This window comes from Balaenoptera ricei, chromosome 13, assembly GCF_028023285.1.
Source record: "Balaenoptera ricei isolate mBalRic1 chromosome 13, mBalRic1.hap2, whole genome shotgun sequence".
Taxonomy (NCBI): Eukaryota; Metazoa; Chordata; class Mammalia; order Artiodactyla; family Balaenopteridae; genus Balaenoptera; species Balaenoptera ricei.
Window position 1 is genome coordinate 55,142,271 of NC_082651.1, and position 21,481 is coordinate 55,163,751.

The window sequence follows — 21,481 nt, forward strand, 5'->3', positions numbered from 1 at the left end:
CTTTAATATTTTCTCTCTGGTGTATTTCCTTGTGATTACTAATATTTTAATAATAAATAATTGAAGTTTAATCTTATTCTATATGAATTAGAAGAACAAGGGAAAGAGTTTATAACTAATTTTTAAATATTCTTAAATAATATTCTAAATTTTTAACTACATTATACTAGAAAATAATGAATTGAGGAACCTCAATCTTAAATCCCTCATTAAGAGCATATTTAAACATGCCTTTGTCTTATATTTAAGATAATGAATCATCTGTATTACTATCATTACTGTCATCATACAGGAGTAATATGATATTTAGTGACTATTAGAAATCTCAATTTAGGAAAAACATTTTGAAGAAAAAAACCACTGCGATTAAATAATTTATTATCATTGCTAAGATGAACACATATACTTGATACTCAATTTTATGCAGAACTTTAAAAAAATAGTTTTAATACAGTATCAAAATCTACACATTTTGTCAAAAGACCAGTGTTCCTTGTATTAGCTTCTGCAGGCTCTACTGCAGGCACAGAAACTTGTTTTAAATGTCTTCAGAGTGTAGGAATACAACAGTTTAAAGATGAAAGCTTTTCAAGAGAAGGTGTAAATATAGCAATTTTCTTTTATAGAGTAATAATATTCTTAAAATATATAACATTTTAAAAGAAAAGCTTAAATGATAACCCAATTACAATAATTAGAGAGAGAAAATTCTATAGCAAATTAATTCATAAATATTTTCTGAGACCAGAGGGCTGCTTTTTCATCACAGTAACATTCAAAAAAGTGTAACAATTCCTTCACCAATGACAATTAATACATGTCTAATGAGCCTGTTTAAAAACAAGAGCAACAACAGAATATCTGCTATGAATCAAATCTGAGTAATTTAGAAGAAATCTGGGAATTGTTGCATTCCTACTTTTATAGTCTTAAACTACAATATAAACTTAGCATTCGGTCACAGGCCTCTTGCACATTCATACAAGAAACTATCGTTGCATTTGGATAAACACAAAATACCTATCATAGCATTTCCAATACACACAGTCTGTTATATATATATATATATATATATATATATACACACACACACACACATATATATATATATATATATATACACAACAAAAATAAGGAAAACTAAGCAAAGCTAGCACACCTCCTTTTCAAACCTCAAGCAATCTGAACAAGAGCTTTTAGCTTCAATAATGAAGGACATGCGTCAGTTTCATAAAATGTTACATAGCTGCTGTAGGCTAAGAAAGCTTTTTTCATAAATGCAGTGCAATATTTTAAAGTTTACAGAAAGTTTATTAAGTATAACAGCATGTCTAGAAACTAAATTGTAGAAATTGACATCTCACAGCTGGAAACACTTAGAAAAATTGTTTGCTTGTTCTTTACTTGAAACTGTTAATATTAACATTAATGAATACACTGAAGATGGAGGTTGATATGTTCCCAAGATGTGTCTTCATGAACAATACATTAAGATGAAAAGAAAAGATATATTTACTTTGATCAACTGAAATAAATGATACTCGCTGATAAGCGCTTGACAAAGTCTTGCTACCCTCCTAGCTGATAAGGAAAATTTATGTGGTATTTTTAGCACCTCAAAAGTCAAAACAAAATCCCAGAAACCTAATCTTATCTTGCATTCAAATCAATTATGCATCAGGAACTAGTATTTTATTAACTAAAATATAATAGGTGACCAACTCTCCAACTTGGGAAGCTGGAAACCACCTCTTATCTGGAACAATATGGTAGAACATTCCCACCATTATATGCAATGATTCAATTCTATCAAAACCACAGAGGCTCTACTGGACTCTTCCAATCATGCAGGTTTCCCAATTACAATCTTCGATCTGTAGAGTCAAAAACTTTTAGTTCTAATGAAAATATTGGTACCAAAATGGTGATTTTCAAAGCTACCTTGTTTGAGATTGACTGTTGTGAACATTGAAGTGAGAGACAAAATACAACTTCAGTTATACAACTAAAGGTTTTAGAGGGAAAATATGTGCAATGTACAATCACTCCATGTTATTCCATGAGTCCAGGTTTGTGGAAATCCACTCTTTTCTTCTCTCTCTCTTGCAGTGGTGATGTCATGTTTGAAAGAGAGTCCTTCTCACATGGGTCCTTTGTACTGGTTTCCAGACAAATGCTGCCTAATTCCAGGACACGAACCTGCAGCATCTCCAAGTTTCCTCCATACAACCTTAAGAAAAGAAGAAAAAAAAGTAAGCATCTTAATTGTTCTCTTCCGCAAAGACATGTGTATGTTTTTTTTTTTTTTCTTTTTTTAAGCGGGAATCTATGAGAGGGACAAAAAGGAATATAAGACAAGAGACAAAATATTCACATATTTTGTCAAACACAAACACAAAATGAAATGTGATGCAAGTTTCTAAATCACAAGAACTGCTCAACAGATGGGACTACTACACTTTGTTAGCAACCAGGGTCAGAATTAAAGAATGATGTGCCAGCTTACACTAGCTATGAGAGTGGTCCTCAACTTAGCTGCACACTGGGAGTTACTCTCAAACAGGTATGGTCATCTATTTTTTTTTTTTTTTAAAGCTTTCAACATGATTCTAATATGTAGCCAGAATTAAGAACACATGAGCAAAATCATCCTGGTTCCTATATTATACAACTAAAATGAGGGATACCAAAATGTTAAATAGCTAAGAACAAACGCTCCTTCATTGTCCTTAGTGGTTTAAAGTCCTGAGGTGGTAGCCTTAAGGGTCAGTGGTAGATTTCCCCTGGTTTCCCCTGCGAAATGGGGGCCTCAGTTATCATAAATCTTAGCTACCCAACAGTATGGTATCTCGGATTACCACAACAGAAAGCATATAGATGCAGGGAAAAGATAAGAATAAATTCAAGAGTCACTAAAATAGATACAATTACAGTATGCTAAAAATTGGGCCATTTTAAAGGGACAGTAGCAAAAGGTGAGATTAATAATAATTGTCACTGAATTCAACAACGACATGCCAATATACTAACATTAATTAGGAAACACACACAGTAAGTCATAACCCTCTTAGAGTGTTTCACTATTAGGATTATGATCAGATTGATTAATTCCACAAAAGGTTGCATTGCTCTAACATGAATACAAACCCGTTGGCTCATTAATTATTCATAGATTGTATTTCTCTGTTTTCTCTTTTAAAAAGAGCAGATACTCCAGGGAAGCCAAGTACTATTCACAGTACTACATAAGAATAGATAGGGTTCTGTCTACCTTCATTTCGAAGCCCATGTAGCTATTAGTCTCTCTGTTTTAGTAGGCACAACTACGTGGTGGAGATATTCTGTCATATTTGAAGGGAATTGTCGTTATGGTCCTTAACTATTTGGAAAGGAATGATATAGCAATGGATGGCCCAAATTGTACCCAAGGGAGTTAGGAAAGTGTCATTTCTCAGTACACTGACTGAAGAGGCACAAATTCTGAATCAGGAAGCCAAGGTGCTATGGACTTCGCCTTTCTAGCCCTTAAATGGTATACACAATTACATCTACCCAGAACGCTTTGATGTCTTGGTTAGAAGCAGAGGATAGAGTCAAATGATCAGGGACGTAAGGCAGTAGATGATTACAACTCAAAAGTGCAACCCCTCTTCAAGTATTCAAATGTAGAATGCAATGGACCTTAACCCTGAAATTACTATGTGGTGAAAGGAAACTCAGAGAAGGCAGAACTCTGAAATAAGCCAAGGATACAGAATACTAAGGCGGACACAGAGTAGTGACTCATTAACTGAAAGCAGAACAGGTGGGTATCTGAGATGGTCACTGAGATGACCAGTCAAGTATTTCAACTGTTCTCAGGGAAGTGACAAGAGCCAAACAGACAAACCTAAGATAAAACCATTACTACAACAAGATAGATTTACTATTTCTTGGAGGGCAGTCAGTGTATGTTTGGGGTATAGCTTGGGAAGAGAATAAAAGCACTTGGTGCTGTGAAGAAGAGTCTTTCCATTGTATAGATGTTGACAACTTATCTCCAGGAAGAATACCAGAGACTGAGATAAAACAAGTTCTATCTGAGTCTTTTAACGGCTATCAATCACATTATGAGAAAGCTTTACATTTCTGTGACGTTACTGTAAAAGCACATAGTTCCTCTAATAGGTTTCATAATCTTACATAAGTTTTTTCTTAGAAACTATGAAACTGTCTCACAATCTGTATTTTTCTTTAATCTCCAATATTTGCTATGTGTTTTTGATATTGATATAATTTACCATGGTGACACAAATATTTTAAATCAACACTTTTTTCTCTTAGCTTTTAAATAGTTTCCAAATATAAGAGTGCTAATAATCAGATTTGAACTACATTTTTTTCTCAAATTTCGGTGATCAAAGACAAAAGCAGACAGTGAGAAAAGATGCCCTAGAAAACTTTTGAAGGTAAATGAAGAGGACAATGAAGGATTTTTGGAAATACAGGCGAACAAAAATCAATGCAAAACTCATCAAGATCCAATTCATTAGTGGGTCTCTTCTATGACTAAGAAATAACTTTTCTAATATCTAAAAATCTTTCCTCAAAAACAGTCCTGCTGTTTCTTTACAGAAATTCTGCCATTAAGCACAATGGAGATGGTCTCCTCTGCAAGCTATTGGGTTGGCCAAAAAGTTCGGTCTGGTTTTTCTGACAGATGTTACAGAAAAACCCAAACGAACTTTTTGGGCAGCCCAATACGTTGATTTTCATTCTTGAGGAAAGAAAATGGCAGTGCCTAGATTAACTACACTTGGGAAAGTGGAAAGGGCTGGTCCTCAGAGAAAATCTGGGTATACGTCTGACTCCACTGTTCATTAGAGAACAATTTGGGCAAGTAACTTAGTTTCAGGATCTTAGTTTCTTCAAATATAAAATGCAAGTACAGGGTTCTTACCTAGGAGTTCCTAGCCCAACTGCCCATGATCTGGGGTGAAACCCAGACTTCTGAATTATGAAGGAGCCTCATATGACTCTTTGAGAACCACTGGAGGTACGACTTTCTATGGTCCCTTCTAGTTTTACAATTCCTAATGTCTGAACTTTAAAATTTATCTGAGGGAAATGTTCAAATTGAAAACCTTAAGGACAGGCAAAAAGCTACAGAAGATGAACAGTGATGCATTTAGGAAATTATGACATCTAGAACCAACGACCTTTTGAAAACAGACAAAAACAGATATGTAGGAAAGAAAAACAGCCACAACGCAAGCAAGCAGGAGCCTAGATGTGCTGGGGCAAGAGTGTTAAAATGCCTGTGGGACTTAATTTAACATTTACTGGATTCCAGGAACACCTTAGGGAGGTACATAAATGAGATATCTGGTCGTAATAGCCTAAAGCTGAAGGGTATTTCTAAGCCATTTTGATACCCTAATGAACAAAGACTATAGGGATAAAAGTACAGTATAAAGCCAATTCAAATCAGTGCTTAAAATAATCGGCCATGAATTTTTGCTTTTAACAAATGTCCTCCCCTATCATATTCTACTTAGCTTTTTAACAAGCTTCACAAATTATATTCTTGATCAAATGATATATCCAAGCATATTACTAAAAAACTAAAATTCAGTTAATCAAATCCAAACTGCAATAATGATTACATAGGCTATGCATTGTGAAAATAGCATGTCTTTCTTTTTAAACTGTTTTTCTATGACTTTATAAGGTAGATTTCTGTGTGGCTAACTATCTCTTAAGTTCATATCTATCTACCTCTTACTATTTTGAGCTTGCATCAACCACTGAGAGTTAAAGATACTGCTTGGCATGACAGGAGCACACATATCATATGCATGAAGAACTAAGCAAATATTACCTATTAAGATGGTGATTTTTTTTCCCCCAAGTATAGTTACAAATAATCTGAAGAAGGTTGTTTTCTCTTTGTTTATCACAGGTTTTTAAACATAATTAAGGAAAATTATGAAATGGAAACTGATTTATTTTATCAAAACTAGTAATATTTTAGAAAATTTATTCAAAAACTTTCACAATTCATCCTGGAACACAGAATTGGCTGATTCTCGCTTACCTGAATATTTTACAACATGATTACTGTGTTAATAAAACTGCAATAAAATTTACTAAAGCAAATCAAGGGAAGGTTGGTTTCACTTTCACATAAAAATATAAAGGCATTTGGCCAGCATTTTAAAAAGAAGGTATTCATGAAGCAATAACTAAGCTATGATGAGGCTTTCAACACAGAATACACAATAAAGCACATTAAACTTACATTGCACATTTCTCTGACTATAGCTTTTTCTGTCTCACTAAGGTCATGTTCATACTCTTTACCCTGTTGACGATCTATAGTTTCCTGAACATCCAAGACCTGGATTTGTTGAAAAAGAAAAGCAAATTTCACATGGAAAAAAAACTTGTTAGTTATGAATAAAAATCAATCATCAAGGAGCTCCACTTTGTAAAAACCTTTAGTTTTCTCCATGTCTGCATATCAGAGTGGATTAGCATACGGCAAAATCTTTTAAAAGAGTTGATTGTTCTGAAAGCTATCTGAATCCTCCTTGATTTTCAAATGGCCATTAAGAGAAATCTATTGCATCACTAATAGTCAATTGAATTCATTAATGATTAGATGCATTTAGTTAATTTGGTCATTAAGATAAACGACTGTCAACCATTTGGAGACAGTCAATAATTCTTGCTCCATTGTAAAGACTGGCATGTAATTAATTAATTATATTGCTCACCAGTCCAAATGATATGTAGACACGGCCTATAGAAAAAAATGACTAAAAAAGATAATAGTCACAGCTGAAAACTGGTCAGAACCCAGGAATATGTAGCATAAGAACCTTTGTTAACATTAACACTAGTGACCTCACAGTCCCTGCCTGGACGTGTTTCCGGTGCCTAGGAAAGGACTGTGGACACAGCTCTTTGACAGAAGCAAAGAGAGGCAATGGCTCCCCAATTGTGAAAATATTTGAGCAACACTACATTTTTTTCATCTGGGAATGAGATGCTTTTAAACAATTTTAGGTTCTACTTCTCTAAATTATCACTAAATGGATTGAGAATACAATTCTGTTCAAAACGTCTTTAAAATTTTCATGTCAATACTTTCTGTAGTATAAAAGAGGGCAAAACTTTGGCTTTGAGTGCTGTTTATTTTTCTCTACATTAGCTTATAAATCAAATCATTGATGTAGCATAAAAAAAAAATGCTTTTTCTAAAAGCTCCGGTAGAATCCACAGTGAACTGTTAACACTGCTAAACTCCCTGGTTCTGCTGTTGTCAGGGTCAGTGCTGATAGCCACACCTAAAGGTGTCACCTGAGAATTTGCACCAATGAACAGGCGGACCAAAAGAAATAACTTAGGCCCGAAGTGGGACCTTCATGTCGAGTTCATGGATACTGAGACTACAACGATATTTACCTGAGTTCAAATCTATAATAAATAATCTCACAAACTACTTTCTCATTAACTCAAAACTTCTGGCCATTATTACTCTGTAGGTACTACTTCTTTAAAGAAGGATATGACAGTGGTAAGTGAAAGCCTCACCCTGGTACTCAACTCATATTAGAGTCAGTTCACATTTTTTTTTGTACTTCGAGGAAATCACTGACGATGCTCAGTGAATATTCATAGAAAACTTACTTACGGAACTCCTGGAACGAGCTCATTTGCCTACAGATTCGATTTATAATGTACCTCAGAGAAGTGTACTTAAATTCAGTTAATTTCTACTAAATGAAGTGAAGCTCCAGTTAATAGTTAGGAATTTTAAAGCAAGAAAAATGTGGTGTTATCACAAGTGGGCTAACTAACTCCTCACACTGACTTACAACAATGCTTTCCCCACAGCTATGACCATGGAGTTTATTAAAGCCTAGACATATTAAAAAACTTATCAGAACATGAGAAAAGGAGCCACTGTCCTGACCATTCCTTTCAGAACAGAACACTCTTATGATATAAATCAGCTCTAGAGTGGTAGCTTTTAAAAACAAAACATGTTGAGTGGCTACATTTCTTTTTTTACACTGAGATGTTCTGAAGATGCATTTCCCAGAGGCTATGTTTGCACATATTTCTGTTTCAACTCATGGAAGCGAACGTGTATTCTATATTCAAGAGCTTCCAGTTACCCAATCAAGACGCTTCAGTTGCTTGGCATTACCCATCAGCCAAGTGAGGACACTTAACGTGTTCTGATTATAACATAGTATCTTCCTCTCAAGATAAAATTTTAGATGAAAATTAGAGAATGAATTCAGAGAAAATTGAATAGCTCTTCCTTGCCCTCCCCTTCCTTTTAGGCCATACTAACACAGCTGCATCGAGAAATTTGGGAATGATGGCAATGTGACCCACTGCACTGATCTGATTCCAACTGCACTTGCCATTGAATAAGGCAATAGGCTGAAACAGGTTTCAAACAGTTTGGAAAGCAGGGCAGCGTGTTGCCTTTGGAGTACGTGCAGATACTAATACTACAGGATTGAAGCCACTCATTCATTTTCCCATTTCGAAAATGCTTTTCAGATCGCTAGTGCCTGATTTACACTAAAGTAACAGCTTCTTTAGCATGCTGTTCGTACTAAACAGTATCCAAATGCTGTCGCAGAGAGCAAGCCAGCTGATAAACCAGCAGCCCAGACACGGGGCAGTGCCCAACCAGTATGTGCTTCAGAGAAGCAAACTCACTTCATCTAAGTTACAGCAAAATATAACAAGGGAGCTAAACCGACTGCTAAAACAATCATCCTCAAGTCAAGTAAATATTCTAAAGTTCTCATCTACTTCTTTGCTTTCTGCATGCCAAGGAAAGTGTGGTCCCCTTCACAAGAGCGCATCATCAGGCTGTTGATAAGTCATCCTGAAACCAAAACAATTTTAGAAAAGTCGTTGAAACCCATGTGGCAAAAGCAGGACTGAAGCACTCTGCTTACTTTATGACTCAGAAAGGTTTGACCAAGGCTACATGTTAGGAATTACAGATAATTTGGAGGACAGTGTTTTACACTTTGGAACTGATGAAACTTCAAGGAACTGTCTCAGTTTTTAAGATGATTTTTATTGCCTGCCGTTTCTTCTCAGAGAGGTAAATATTTACACTGCTTATTATTACTTATTGGAAAGCTCATTACTGGTAGAGAAAAATAAATGATAAATTTCATCCAAATCTTTTTTTAAGTCATTGCTGAAGCTGAAGTATAAGCAAAAAATAAAATATCTTCATGAATAAGACCATATATCTATTTTCTAATACTCTATAAAGAAGCATTAAAGCATTAACTAGAGTTTGAAGACTTAATTTCTATTTAATGGTGAACAGAGTAGGTTTCTGTTTATTTGAAAACTTTCAGTAAGTTGCACAACGTACTTCAGTTGCAAAAAGAAAGAAAAATATGGTATCTTTCCTTATTTTGGCCAACTATTAACTTCCTATATTTGAAGACATCCATGCTACAAACATTGCACAGAAAATACCTGTAACAGTATTTTACACATATGGATATACATGCACATCAGACTTCAACTTCGATGCAGATAGATATGAATCACATTACTCAAAACAAAATGATAAAACTAAAGATTCAATTCAACCATAAGTATTCAAACCCACTATTAGTTTAAAAAAATTAAAATCATACTTTAAAACTTAAGATTAAAAAAAAAAAGTTACACCATAAGGGCTCAAAAAATAAAGTATCTATGGTTAAAACGAGACCGTGAGGATTACCAGACTATAGCGAACAAGCCACAACACAACTGAAGTACTGGATAAATGGCTGTACACAGCTGGTTACCTTAAGAGAGTGTACCACGGGTTCAGGCTGCTGAGAAGGTGTGGTATGTCCACTGAAGCTAGCTGGAGAGTTGGGGGAACTGTTATTCCCATCAGCCCCTGATGACAACCTAAAAGAACCCTTAGTAGAAAATCAACAACTTTGTTATTAGAACAAAGGTCGTTTATAACTGCAGAGATGTCATTCAATATTCAATTTCACTGCCAAACAAGAATTAGCCATTTTGTTAATTTTTTCTAGCCTGTCCAAAGATGCTATCAACCTGTTAATTGGAAGGCACTTGCTGCTTGACCAGCAAAAAAAAAAAAAAAATGTAACCAAGAGCCATCTCTATGCATTTCCAGATGTCACTTCTGATTTACCGAAGAGAGCAGTGCCCCCTAAGGAATGCCCATTAAGAACATTTCAAGAATGATTTCTGAAACTTAAAGATACTCAAGAGTAGGGAATTTGTGAGTTACTCCACAGCTGAGTTAAACATGCTCACTCAGCAAGACAAATGCCATATTCCATATGTCTCAGAAAATGCAGACACATCACCATTTCTCAAATGCATATTGCTGCATTCGAGAAATGGTGTCCCTTATAAAACCCTTCTTTGAGGGAAAGACCTATGGTGGAACATTTCCCAAAGAGATTTAACCATATTCAACAGTTTCTTCAAGAATTCTCTCATTTTATGAACTTTTAAAAACTGAAAAACAAAACATCACAAATTACATATTTGTAGTTTAGTGACTCTTCAGCTGAACTGCTGAGAAGTCAGAACCTGGGCATTATTAATTTGACCTGTGAGAGTCACAGTCACCCCATACAGGAACTGGGAAAAAGTAAAAAACGTCACTTTTTCTAGGGGTTCCTTGGGAAAAAGACTAATGGATCAGGAAAGAAAAAGAACAGCAGTGATCTATCCTCCTAACAAAAACAGTCTAATGGGAATTGCCCAAACCTCTTTTTAGGGCCTGAGAAATTTTAATTTCTGCCCATCAACAAATCTACAGATTTTTTTCATACTTCATAGATTAATAACTGTTCCCTTTAACTTGATCCTATGAATCTAATCCCCCGAGAAGGAGCCACGGAAGGTGCATCACGTGTGAAATCATGAAAGGAAGAAACAACAGTGATCTGGGACGTTAATTTTCCAGCACCTACAGGAGAGCTTCTATGTTGTGCATTTTGGGGATGGGAGGGAGAAGCTGAGCACAGGTTATAGGTATGGGTTTTACACAAACCACACTATTTGTAGAGAAATTAACTCTTCCCATTGACTTTTACAAAGGTGATTATTTATATGCAACTTGGAAAATCTCTCTTCCCTTGTCACTGTCCTTTCTTCCTATGTCCTTGAAGGCTATCCTTGCGACCTCACAAGCCAACTAAGGCCATGTTCTTTTCCTAATGCAATCAGGTCAGGTCCTGCCCCCGCCCTCACTAGCCAACAGGGAGAGGAAGGCATGGAATCTGACATTTAGGTGACCTCTCCAGCTTCTGTCTGCCGTTGCAACTAATGATGAAATTAACAGCAGGTGATGAACAGAACATACAATTATTATAGCCCCAACCCCCCTCTGGGAAAAAATGTTTATAATATTTGTTTTGCTGTATTTGTAATTCGGATCGAATCAGACATGATAGCACCCAAAACAAATAATAGAAAGGAAACTATTTGAAGTTTAAAGATGGTTAATAATAGGCACACACTCCCCCCACCAAATGTGGGCATCCTCTTCCTTTGTAGAGATCAAATATTTCCAAAGCGAGGGAGTTATAAAGGAAGCTCTTCTTCCCTGAAAAGCTCTGATCCTCTACTAGTCTCTTTCCTTACTGGTATCACCCTTATGAACTCTTTGCAAAAGGCTTCTGAGGTTATACAGAGTTCACATCAACCCTCTCATTTAGACTCCACCACTGCAGTGCTGTTTCCTCTGAGTGGTAATCTAACTTGGCAGGCAACAATCCTTCCCCGCTCTGGGATACACTCCCTTCCAGTTCTTCCTTTCAAATCCTTTTCTGCCCAGCCCTTCTGTTTCAAAGGTTCCCTTCCCAGGCCTGGCAAAATGGTAGGCACGTCAAATTCTAGCTTGCTATTCCTTGGGCACGGGACCTCTATCTTTCAGGGTATTTTGGTTTAAGAGAATTTCTGAAATCAATGATAAGCAGCTTCCCTAAACCAAATCCTCTGGGCAATTAAGCATTGTTTAAACTTAAGGAGAGTCCTATTTAGAAAAACAGACTCTTTTATTAAAGAAGTTTCATCATCATCATCATCATCATGAAGGCTACAATGGAAACTACCCAGTGGAGAAAAACTTATCATTCAGGGATTAAAGTTCTACTTCAAACTTGCTTTGCGAGCCATGGACTGGTAATTACTAGAAAGGTCAAGGTTTATATTGTATGTAGTTTTTGTGAAGCCGCAAAGGTTACTGAATGCTGGTTAAGTTGTACACTAACAGGTGCTAAAGAGTTTTCTAGATTATAACAGAAACAAGCACCTCATTCTATCACATCTTATTTAGTTACTGTGAAATAAAAGGTTAGATTTCTATGTGCTTATTAGTAGAATCAGACCAATACCTGCAGTTTTCTCTGGGCTCCATCAATACATATTCTCCATCGAATAATACATTTTTCACTAAAGTATTTTTAAAAATATGCGATTGGGTGAAATACTAGCACAACAAATAATTTTAAACAGTCCCTTGGAGTTTATTTCAATAAGATTTAGCCTGTTTATTTAAATTGTATCTTGGCTGGCTCAGGAGACAGGGAATTTAAAAAGAAAAAAATCTTACTAAAATTGGAAATGTGACTCCCAGCTTCGGGGTTGCTTATTTTCAGGCTACACATGATCACACAGTGCATGCACCACCTCTTGGGTCAGCAGTCAGTTTGAAAGGGCAAGGAATAATTTTCTGGGCTGGTCGTGAGACATCTGATGGTGTCTAACAATTCATTTCCATGGCCACTGACCTTTAAACTCCTTTTCAAAAAAGGTGCAGGTACTTTCCTCCTCCTCCAGTGTTTGGGGTTATTCAACTTTCACCCCCAGGTTCAGGGAAAAAAAAAAAACACTGAGGGCGACCATTTAGGAGGTGAAATAGACTCTACTCCCGCCTTCCCTCCCCTGATTTGGACACACAGTGACTTTCTTTCATGTGTACAGACTTATTCTCTCCCCCCCACCCCAGTACGACTTTTCCTCTAGCAACAGAAGCCATCCGGTTATGCACAAGCAAATCAGCAGCTGACTCATCTTCACTCACCGGGAGAGTGGGCAGGCATCGTCCTATTCCTCGGCACCCTTGCCACCACTGCAAGACCCGCCGGGCTCTGGGCCCCCAGCCTTTCTCCATATTTGAGCTGTTTCTAGTTGGAGGTTGCCTTCTATTCTGGGTGGCCTTATATTTGGAACAATATAGTACAATCACTCAGAAAAATACTGTTTCCCAAGTCTCAAGAAAGCAGATAGAACAAGAAGCTTAATGAAATGAACCACAATGACCACAATGGCAAGCTGTAACATGCACCTCTAACTAGGGAAAAAATTAAAATAAAAACTCACTGAAGTCCTGTATATGAGAGCTAATACTGATTTTTTTTTTTTTTTACAAGTTTTGGGCAAAGGTATAACTAATTCTCAAGCTATCAAAAAGAGACAGATGATAATGCCAAAATTCCAGATAAAAAAAAAAAGGAAGCTATTTATACAACTTAATTTTGTTGGTTTTATTTGTGAGAAACAGAATTAACATAAATCTTACAAGTATTTAAAACTGCAACTTAGAAATTATTTAAATGCAGTTGGGAGCACTCTGACCTATGTTAAGAAACACAAGTTGGGTAGATATATTCAACACTTGGAAAAACTGACACTGCATCAAATTCTCAGCAAAATTTCTGCACACTGAAGAGTATATAATGAACCAAGAGATCACCATTGCATTAAAATAACTTAAATGGGACATATACACAATTATCAACATTTCTATTAATTGGTTAATCCCCAAATTTCTGTACTGGTTGGAACTAGAGACATCACAACTGACATAAAAAGAAAATACAAAATTTTTTTTTCCCTGAATTTCAGGTTTTTTCCATGACCAAACTGTGTAATTTTATTAAAATGATCAGAAGCAAAATGAACTAATTTGAACATAATTTCTTTTCCCTGCCAACTTTCACTAAGACCTGTATCTAAGAATGCTATATCCTAAGGAATAAGAAACAATTTTTAAAATATAGAAAATTCGCAAATACAGTCCAAAAATTCCAGTGTCCAAATGTTTAAGTTAATTTTAGGAGATTGAAAATGAGAATATAATTTTTTAGTTCTCATTAATCTATTATCCTAGAAGTATGTGCTTTACTGTGAATAGCACTGGTCTAATTTTGACTTTTCTCTAACTTTTGGAGGCTGAACCATAAAGGCAATGTACCATCGTCTTAAGCGAAGTAAAAAAGGGGAGCAATCTTGACCAGCAGTTGGTACTCACAAAACTTTTTCCTGACTCTACAAAATCAATACCAGTTACCTATTAAATAAGTAAGTCACACATATTCCTCACATATAACAGAGAAAATTATATATTTACACTTGGACCATAATGATCATTTCATCAAAGCAACACTGATTTAAACTTTGCTCTTTTAGTAATCATTTCATATGTCAGTGTCTAATTTATTTCCATCATCAAAAGAGTTATATCCAATAATTTATAATATGGTTGATGGCTTAAAATTCACCTCCCATCCCAATCTGCATAGTTCTGTTTCTGAGATGATCATTAACAACTAATGCAGATTTTTTACAAGTGAGTTCTATCTTCTAAATTTGGTTCTCTCCAAGTCTTACGCATCTCTCAGATCTCATGTTTTTTGGATTCAACAACCAAGTAAAACATAGAAACTTCTTTCATTCTTCCTTAGTGTGTAGCGAGATTAAATCCCAATGCCTCTCCACTGTAACAAAGCTTATTATCATAACCATGAAATCTAAGGTAACATCTATAACCATTTAGAGCCCTGCTGAAAAGAGCAGTCATTTATTTTCCCACTTTCAGAAAGTTGATACAACATGCAATAGCTACGCCTTTCAGTATCTTGTAACAGGTTCTTTTTAAACATATTAAATATAGATTATACAGTATTATTAATCTCATAAGAGGGGGTGATATATGGGCCAGATTTTTTATGGAAGAATAAACTACTTGATGATATCATTTTAAAGGAATAGGTCCTCTTTTAGAATCAGGATTATTGACTTTCTACTCACGTCAGCAATTTTCTTGTTTTAATTCAGGTCAAGGAAAAATGTGTCCAGACCAGCCATCATTTTTGACCTTCAAGTAAAATATATCTGAATAATACTTATATACTAATGAAGGCTTAGCTCTCTGCTAGCTCTACCATTGTCAATCATGACATTTTTTGAAGACAGCTTCATAAAACATAAGCCTTCAATAACTCAGTGGTTGGAGTTATTTCTGGCAACTTCAGAGGCTGAAGTGGGGAAACCCAGATTCCAGCCATCAATTGGGAGAACAGTTCCCAACAACCTTAAGAAAGTCACTTCCTATTCTCTGAGGAATTCTATTTTGCTTTGTTTTCTGGAGTTTTCCAAAAATCCAGAATCATTTAAAAAAAAAAAAAGAAGCATGTGTGAATGACCCTACTACTCCAGTAGAAATCTGTGTACTCATCAGCTACTTTATATACAGTTACTTAGAGTAATCTGCAAATTACCTAGTACTCTGCAAATTATTTTACTTTGCTATATAGCAAAGTAATGCTCTGCATCAAGACTGTGTGGGAGGTGACTTACAGATCACTGTGTGCTAAGTACTCATTATAGAAATCACAAATTCTAATACTCTAAGCAAACACCATAGATAAGGAAATAAAAGCACACCTCAACATAACATAGGCCATATATGATAAGCCCACAGCTAACATCATGCCCAATGGTTGAAAGCTAAAAGCACTTCCCCTAAGCCGAGAAACAAGACAAGGATGTCCTCTCTTGCCAGTTTTATTCAACATGGTGTTGGAAGTCCCAGTCATAGCAATCAGACAAGAAATAAAAGGAATACAAGTTGGAAAGGAAGAAGTAAAAGTGTCACTATTTGCAGATGACATGATACATACAGAGAAAATCCTAAACACACCACCAAAAAACTACTAAAGCTCATCAGTAAATTCAGGAGAGTTGCAGGATACAAGATTAATACACAGAAATCTGTTGCTTTTCTATACACTGATAATGAACTATCAGAAAGAGAAAGCAAGAAAACAATCCCATTTAAAATTGCATCAAAAAGAATAAAATACCCAGGAATAAACTTAACCAAGGAGGTGAAAGACCTATGCTCTGAAAAGTATAAAACTCTGATGAAGGGAATTGAAAATTATACAAATAAACGGAGAGATATCCTGTGTTCATGGACTGGAAAAAATAATACTGTTAAAATGTCCACGCTACCCAAAGCAATCTACAGTCAATGCAGTCCCTATCAAAATACCTGTGACATTTTTCACAGAACTGGAACAAATAACCCTAAAATTTATATGGAATTACAAATTACCCCGAATAGCCAAAGCAATCTTGACAAAAAAGAACAAAGCTGGAGGTATCATGGTCCTTGAATTCAAACTATACTACAAAGCCACAATAATCAAAACAGTATGGTACTGGCACAAAAAAAGACACATAGATCAATGGAACAGTACAGAGAGCCCAGAAGTAAACCCATGCACTTACGGTCAATCAAGCTATGACAAAGGAGTTAACAGTACACAATGGGAAAAAGACAGTCTCTTCAATAAGTGGTGCTGGGAAAACTGAACAGCTACATGTGAAATAATCAAATTAGAACATTCCTTCACACCATATACAAAAATAAACTCAAAATGGATTGAAAGCCTAAATGTAAGACCAAAAACCATAAAACTAGATGAAAACATAGGCAGAACACTCTTTGACATGAATTGTAGCAATACTTTTTTGGATCTGTCTCCTAAGGCAAAGGAAACAAAAGCAAACAAACAAATGTGGCCTAATAAACTTAAAAGCTTTTGCACAACAAAGGAAACCACTGACAAAAACGAAAAGACAATGTACTTAATGGGAAAAAATACTTGCAAATGATATGACCAATAAGGGGTTAATATTCAAAATATATAAAACAGCTCATAAAACTCAATATAAAAAAAAAACCTGATTAAAAAATAGAACACCTGAATAGATATTTTTCCAAAGAAGACATACCAATGGCTAACAAGCACATGAAAAGATGCTCAACACCACTAATCATCAGAGAAATGCAAATCAAAACCACAAAGAGGTCAACACCCTCACACCTGTTAGAATGGCTATCATCAAAAAGACCACAAATAACAAACGTTGGCAAGAATGTGGAGAAAAGGGAACCACTGTACACTGTTGGTGGGAATGTAAATTGATGCAGCCACTATGGACAATGGTATGGAGGTTCTTCAAAAAACTAAAAACCGAACTACCATACGATCCAGGAATTCCACTACTGAGTATATATCTGAAGAAAACAAAAACACAAATTCAGACAGATACACACGCCCCAGTGTTCACAGCAGCATTATTTACAATAGCCAAGATACGGAAGCAACCTAAGTGTCAACTGATAGATGAATGGATAAAAAAGATGTGGTGTACACACACACACACACACACACACACACACACAATGTAATACTACTCAGCCATAAAAAAGAATTAAATTTTTACATTTGCAACAACATGGATGGGCTGGAGGGTATTATGCTTAGTGAAATAAGTCAGAAAGAGAAAGAAAAATACTGTATGTTACCATTTATATGAGAAATCTAAAAAATAAAACAAAGGAATGAATATAACAAAACAGAAACAGACTCATGGATCTAGAGAACCAACAAGGGGTTACCAGGGAGAAGAGGGAAGTGGGGAGGGGCAAGACAGGGGTAGGGAGTTAAGAGGTACAAAGTACTAGGTATAAAATAAATAAGCTAAAAGAATATATTGTACAGCATAGGGAATATAGTCAATAATTTATAATAACTTTAAGTGGAGTATAATATATAAAAGTTTTGAATCACTATGTTCTACACCTGAAACTAATATTGTTAATCAACTAAACTTCAATTTAAAAAAAACAAAAAATTAAAAATAATTTTTAGTATTAGAATTATTATATAATGTAAAAATGAGATGAAGTAAAATAAATCATGAATTCTAATACTATAAGCAAACACCCTATATGAGGAAACAAAAACATCCCTTCAAATCACTGACGAAGATAAAACATATTGGTACTACTATTCCTCTTTAATGACATGATATCTGCAAGATCTTTTTCCATGAAAATTGAGATTTGGAATACTTTCTAGTATTGTCCTTGAAATAACTGACTTCTCCTTCAAAATTAAGGAAAAAATATGAAGCCATTCAAATTTTTAAAAGATCATCTAAACGAAAAGAGAATACTTATATTACTTACGGTCTCACCGAGGAAAATTATAATTCACAATGTGAGTTTTAAGAGAACTAGCAAGATGAAGCTATTGTGATTATCTTCTTGCTACTTTATGGTGATATTTTATTTATTACTCTTTTAGTAAAATTATTTTAATTGACACTCTAGAAGCTTCCATTCTTTTGCCTTACAGAAATACATTTTAAAAACATCTTTAACAAGAATAAAAGAATACTATGTTTTTATATTTTATTATATAAAATACAGGCTTCCCACTTAGATATAAATCAGATGTAATGCATTTGTAACAAACATTAGAGCTCAGCCCCTCATCTATTATAGGAAGCCAACTATGAAAGCCTGAAGATTGATCGACTAAAGTGGTTTCCTGTTAGTTAAAGATGTTTAATATTTTATAAGTCCTGAAGCTAGGTCAAACTATCAAACAGTGCATCATACCTCATGAGAATGCATACCTAGTTTAGGAGGGAGGATGAATTCTCTCTTTCCCTATTATATGGCAAGAGCAGATGCTTTGCTTAATCTCATCAGGAAAATAATATTTTGTTCTGTTTGATCAGTCTTCATTCTGAAATGTTGCAATACTGCACCAGCACACAAATAAATGCTCAGATCAGAAGAGATTTTAAAGGTCACCTTGACAAATCTTTTCCAAAAGATTCTTGTCAATGGGCTTAGAAATGCTAAGAGACCCTCTGCTTTGCTCTAATAGATAATAGTTGACTGTATTCAGGGAAAAGTACTTTTTAATTTAAATTAACTAAAGAATCTATTCAATACTAATTTAAAATATTAGATAATTTCCTGGATTTACAGATATTCATTTATTCACTTAACAAAATATTTACTAAGCCTGTACCAAAGATAATATTCCATACGATGCCAAGTAGGTCTCTATTCCAGTAAATTTTTGTTGAAAGAAAAGCACGGTGAGCTCAGATCATTGACTATAGGGTCACAATGCCTAGGTTCAGATTCTTTTTTTTTTTTTTTTTTTTGATGTGGACCATTTTTAAAGTCTTTATTGAATTTGTTACAGTATTGCTTCTGTTTTATGTTTTGTTTTTTTGGTCGCAAGGCATGTGGGATCTTAGCTCTGATGAGGGATGGAACCAGCACCCCCCTGCATAGGAAGGCAAAGTCTTAACCACTGGACCGCCAGGGAAGTCCCTAGGTTCAGATTCTGGATCTGACACTTAGCAGCTGCATGACCTCTCTGTGCCCCAGTGTCCTCATCTATAAAATGTGTATAAGTCATGGTACAATGGTACCTCAGTCTGTGGGTTTGGTTACTTACATGAAAAGAGCTTTTCCAGCAGTGCCCGGCCCACATTAAGTGCTAAGTATTTGCTGTCATTACCACGAATGGTTTTGCTTTGCTTGTCAACACATTTATAACTTGTTTGTCAATCTACTTTCACGTGTTTATTATTTAGAGCAGTTCTCAACCTGAAGTGATTTGACCCCCAGCAGGGGTATTTGACAAAAATGCCTTGCAGACATTTTTAGTTGTCAAAACTGGGCAGTTTCTATGGGAATCTTGTTGGTAGAGGACAAGGATGCTTCTGAATGTCTGACAATGTGCAGGATAGCCCCCTACAGTTATCCAGCCCCAAATGTCAATAGTGCTCAAGTTGAGAAATCCTGAGTTGGAGAAAGAAGTGTGCCGGGAAACTGCAAAACAAAATTTCTGGTGATAGCTCCATAGCAGGTTTCGCGTATGAAGGCAAGTCGCCCACAAGATTTGGAGCTTGTGATGATTTTAAAGGAAACTCTCTGGGCTTCAGCCCTCAAAGTGGTCTAAGTATAAAGACATCTTTATTTCCACCCCCAAAAAGGAAATTACTCTTTCTAACAAAAGGAATAGAATTAAAAATACCTGATACATCCTACTGCAGCAACACTAGCAGAAACAGAACACTGAATGGGCAGGCTCAGGGCAGCATTCCAAAGAACAAAGAGCTCTTAGAGTGGAGAGAGACAGCATGCTGTAGCGCCATGAAAACGGAGACACCAATCCCACAGAGAATAAAACTGGCAGAAGATGCTCTGTGGACATTATGGAAGAAAATGAAACTTCCTTAGCAATACAACAGGTAAAGATGCTGCACTTAACTTTAAGTAATCACACTAGGAAAGAATTAAATTGCCATCAAATAGAAATGAGGGCCCTGACACATGAAACAACATCCCAGTGCAGATGAGAGCATCCTGTGATACGCAGAGGGGAATCAGAGAGAGAGAACACTGGACCAGGACAGGGACCATTCTCTCCTTCATGCGTAGCTGAGGGTTGTGGTCTATTTACATACGTCTCCTCAGTAGGGAGAAGACTCCTTGAGGGTGTGTCTTAGTAATAACAGCTCTCAATTACTAAGCCCCTACTACATGTTAGGTCTCTCCTAAGTGCTGTCAGTTAAAAGATTATTAAGACTAGCTAGCTCCTACTATTTATCTATTAAGACATGAACTGTTGGCCTGGCGCTTGTTCTCAATAATTTATACTCCGTAGTGATTGTTTTCTTTTTGGTTGGGGGCCCTGAAGGTCTTCTTCTGTCCCATGTACTCACTACTTAGCTCCTGGGCTGCAAGGAGATCCCGTAGATCCTGGGGAGGATCAGGACAGTTTAGAATGGCCGAGGGGCTTGGGGAGGTCAGAATAGAAGCGTGTTAATATTAATAACTGATGCAGAAGAACTGGTACACACCAGCTAAACATCACCTCTGGGCCCTTTTGACTTTGTCCACTCCAGACCCAGAACTGTGGCCACAACACTTACTTAAAGCCTGCAGCTATAATAACCCAAAGATTTTGAGACTTGAGATTTGATAAAGTTGCCTGAAGAACTTGTTGAGAATTGCTAACAACTCACTTTGGAATACTATGTGAGTCATGGTATTGATATAAACAAAATACACTAGGGTTCCAGCTAAATACAGTTACCAAGAGAATAGTCTATTTCCTGTTCTTTCTTCTCTTGGGTTTGGGGTTCCAGTGATACTTTTCTGGATCCCATGCTTTACTTGTCCCACACTGGTGTGACCCAGGATGTCATTCTCTTGATTCTGGTTCCTTATTCATTCATATTCTTTCTCTTATTCTGGAATAGGTATTGAAAAAGCTTGCTTCCATCCTGGCTC

The 21,481-nt window shown here is 35.9% G+C and overlaps 1 protein-coding gene across 3 annotated transcripts in view; it reads right to left on the minus strand.

Moving 5' to 3' along the window:
• Positions 1-361: 361 nt before the first annotated feature.
• The window catches only part of CCDC85A (coiled-coil domain containing 85A), a 197,222-nt gene continuing 176,102 nt past the window's right edge, over positions 362-21,481 (minus strand). For 2 of the 3 annotated variants that reach the window (XM_059943297.1, XM_059943296.1), the window contains one exon: positions 362-2,230. In XM_059943297.1, the coding sequence (XP_059799280.1) occupies positions 2,181-2,230 (50 nt within the window). In that variant the 3' untranslated portion in view covers positions 362-2,180. Of the gene's footprint in view, positions 2,231-9,830; positions 9,951-13,099; positions 13,235-21,481 lie in introns of all 3 variants that reach the window. The other variant, XM_059943298.1, reaches the window with a different exon arrangement.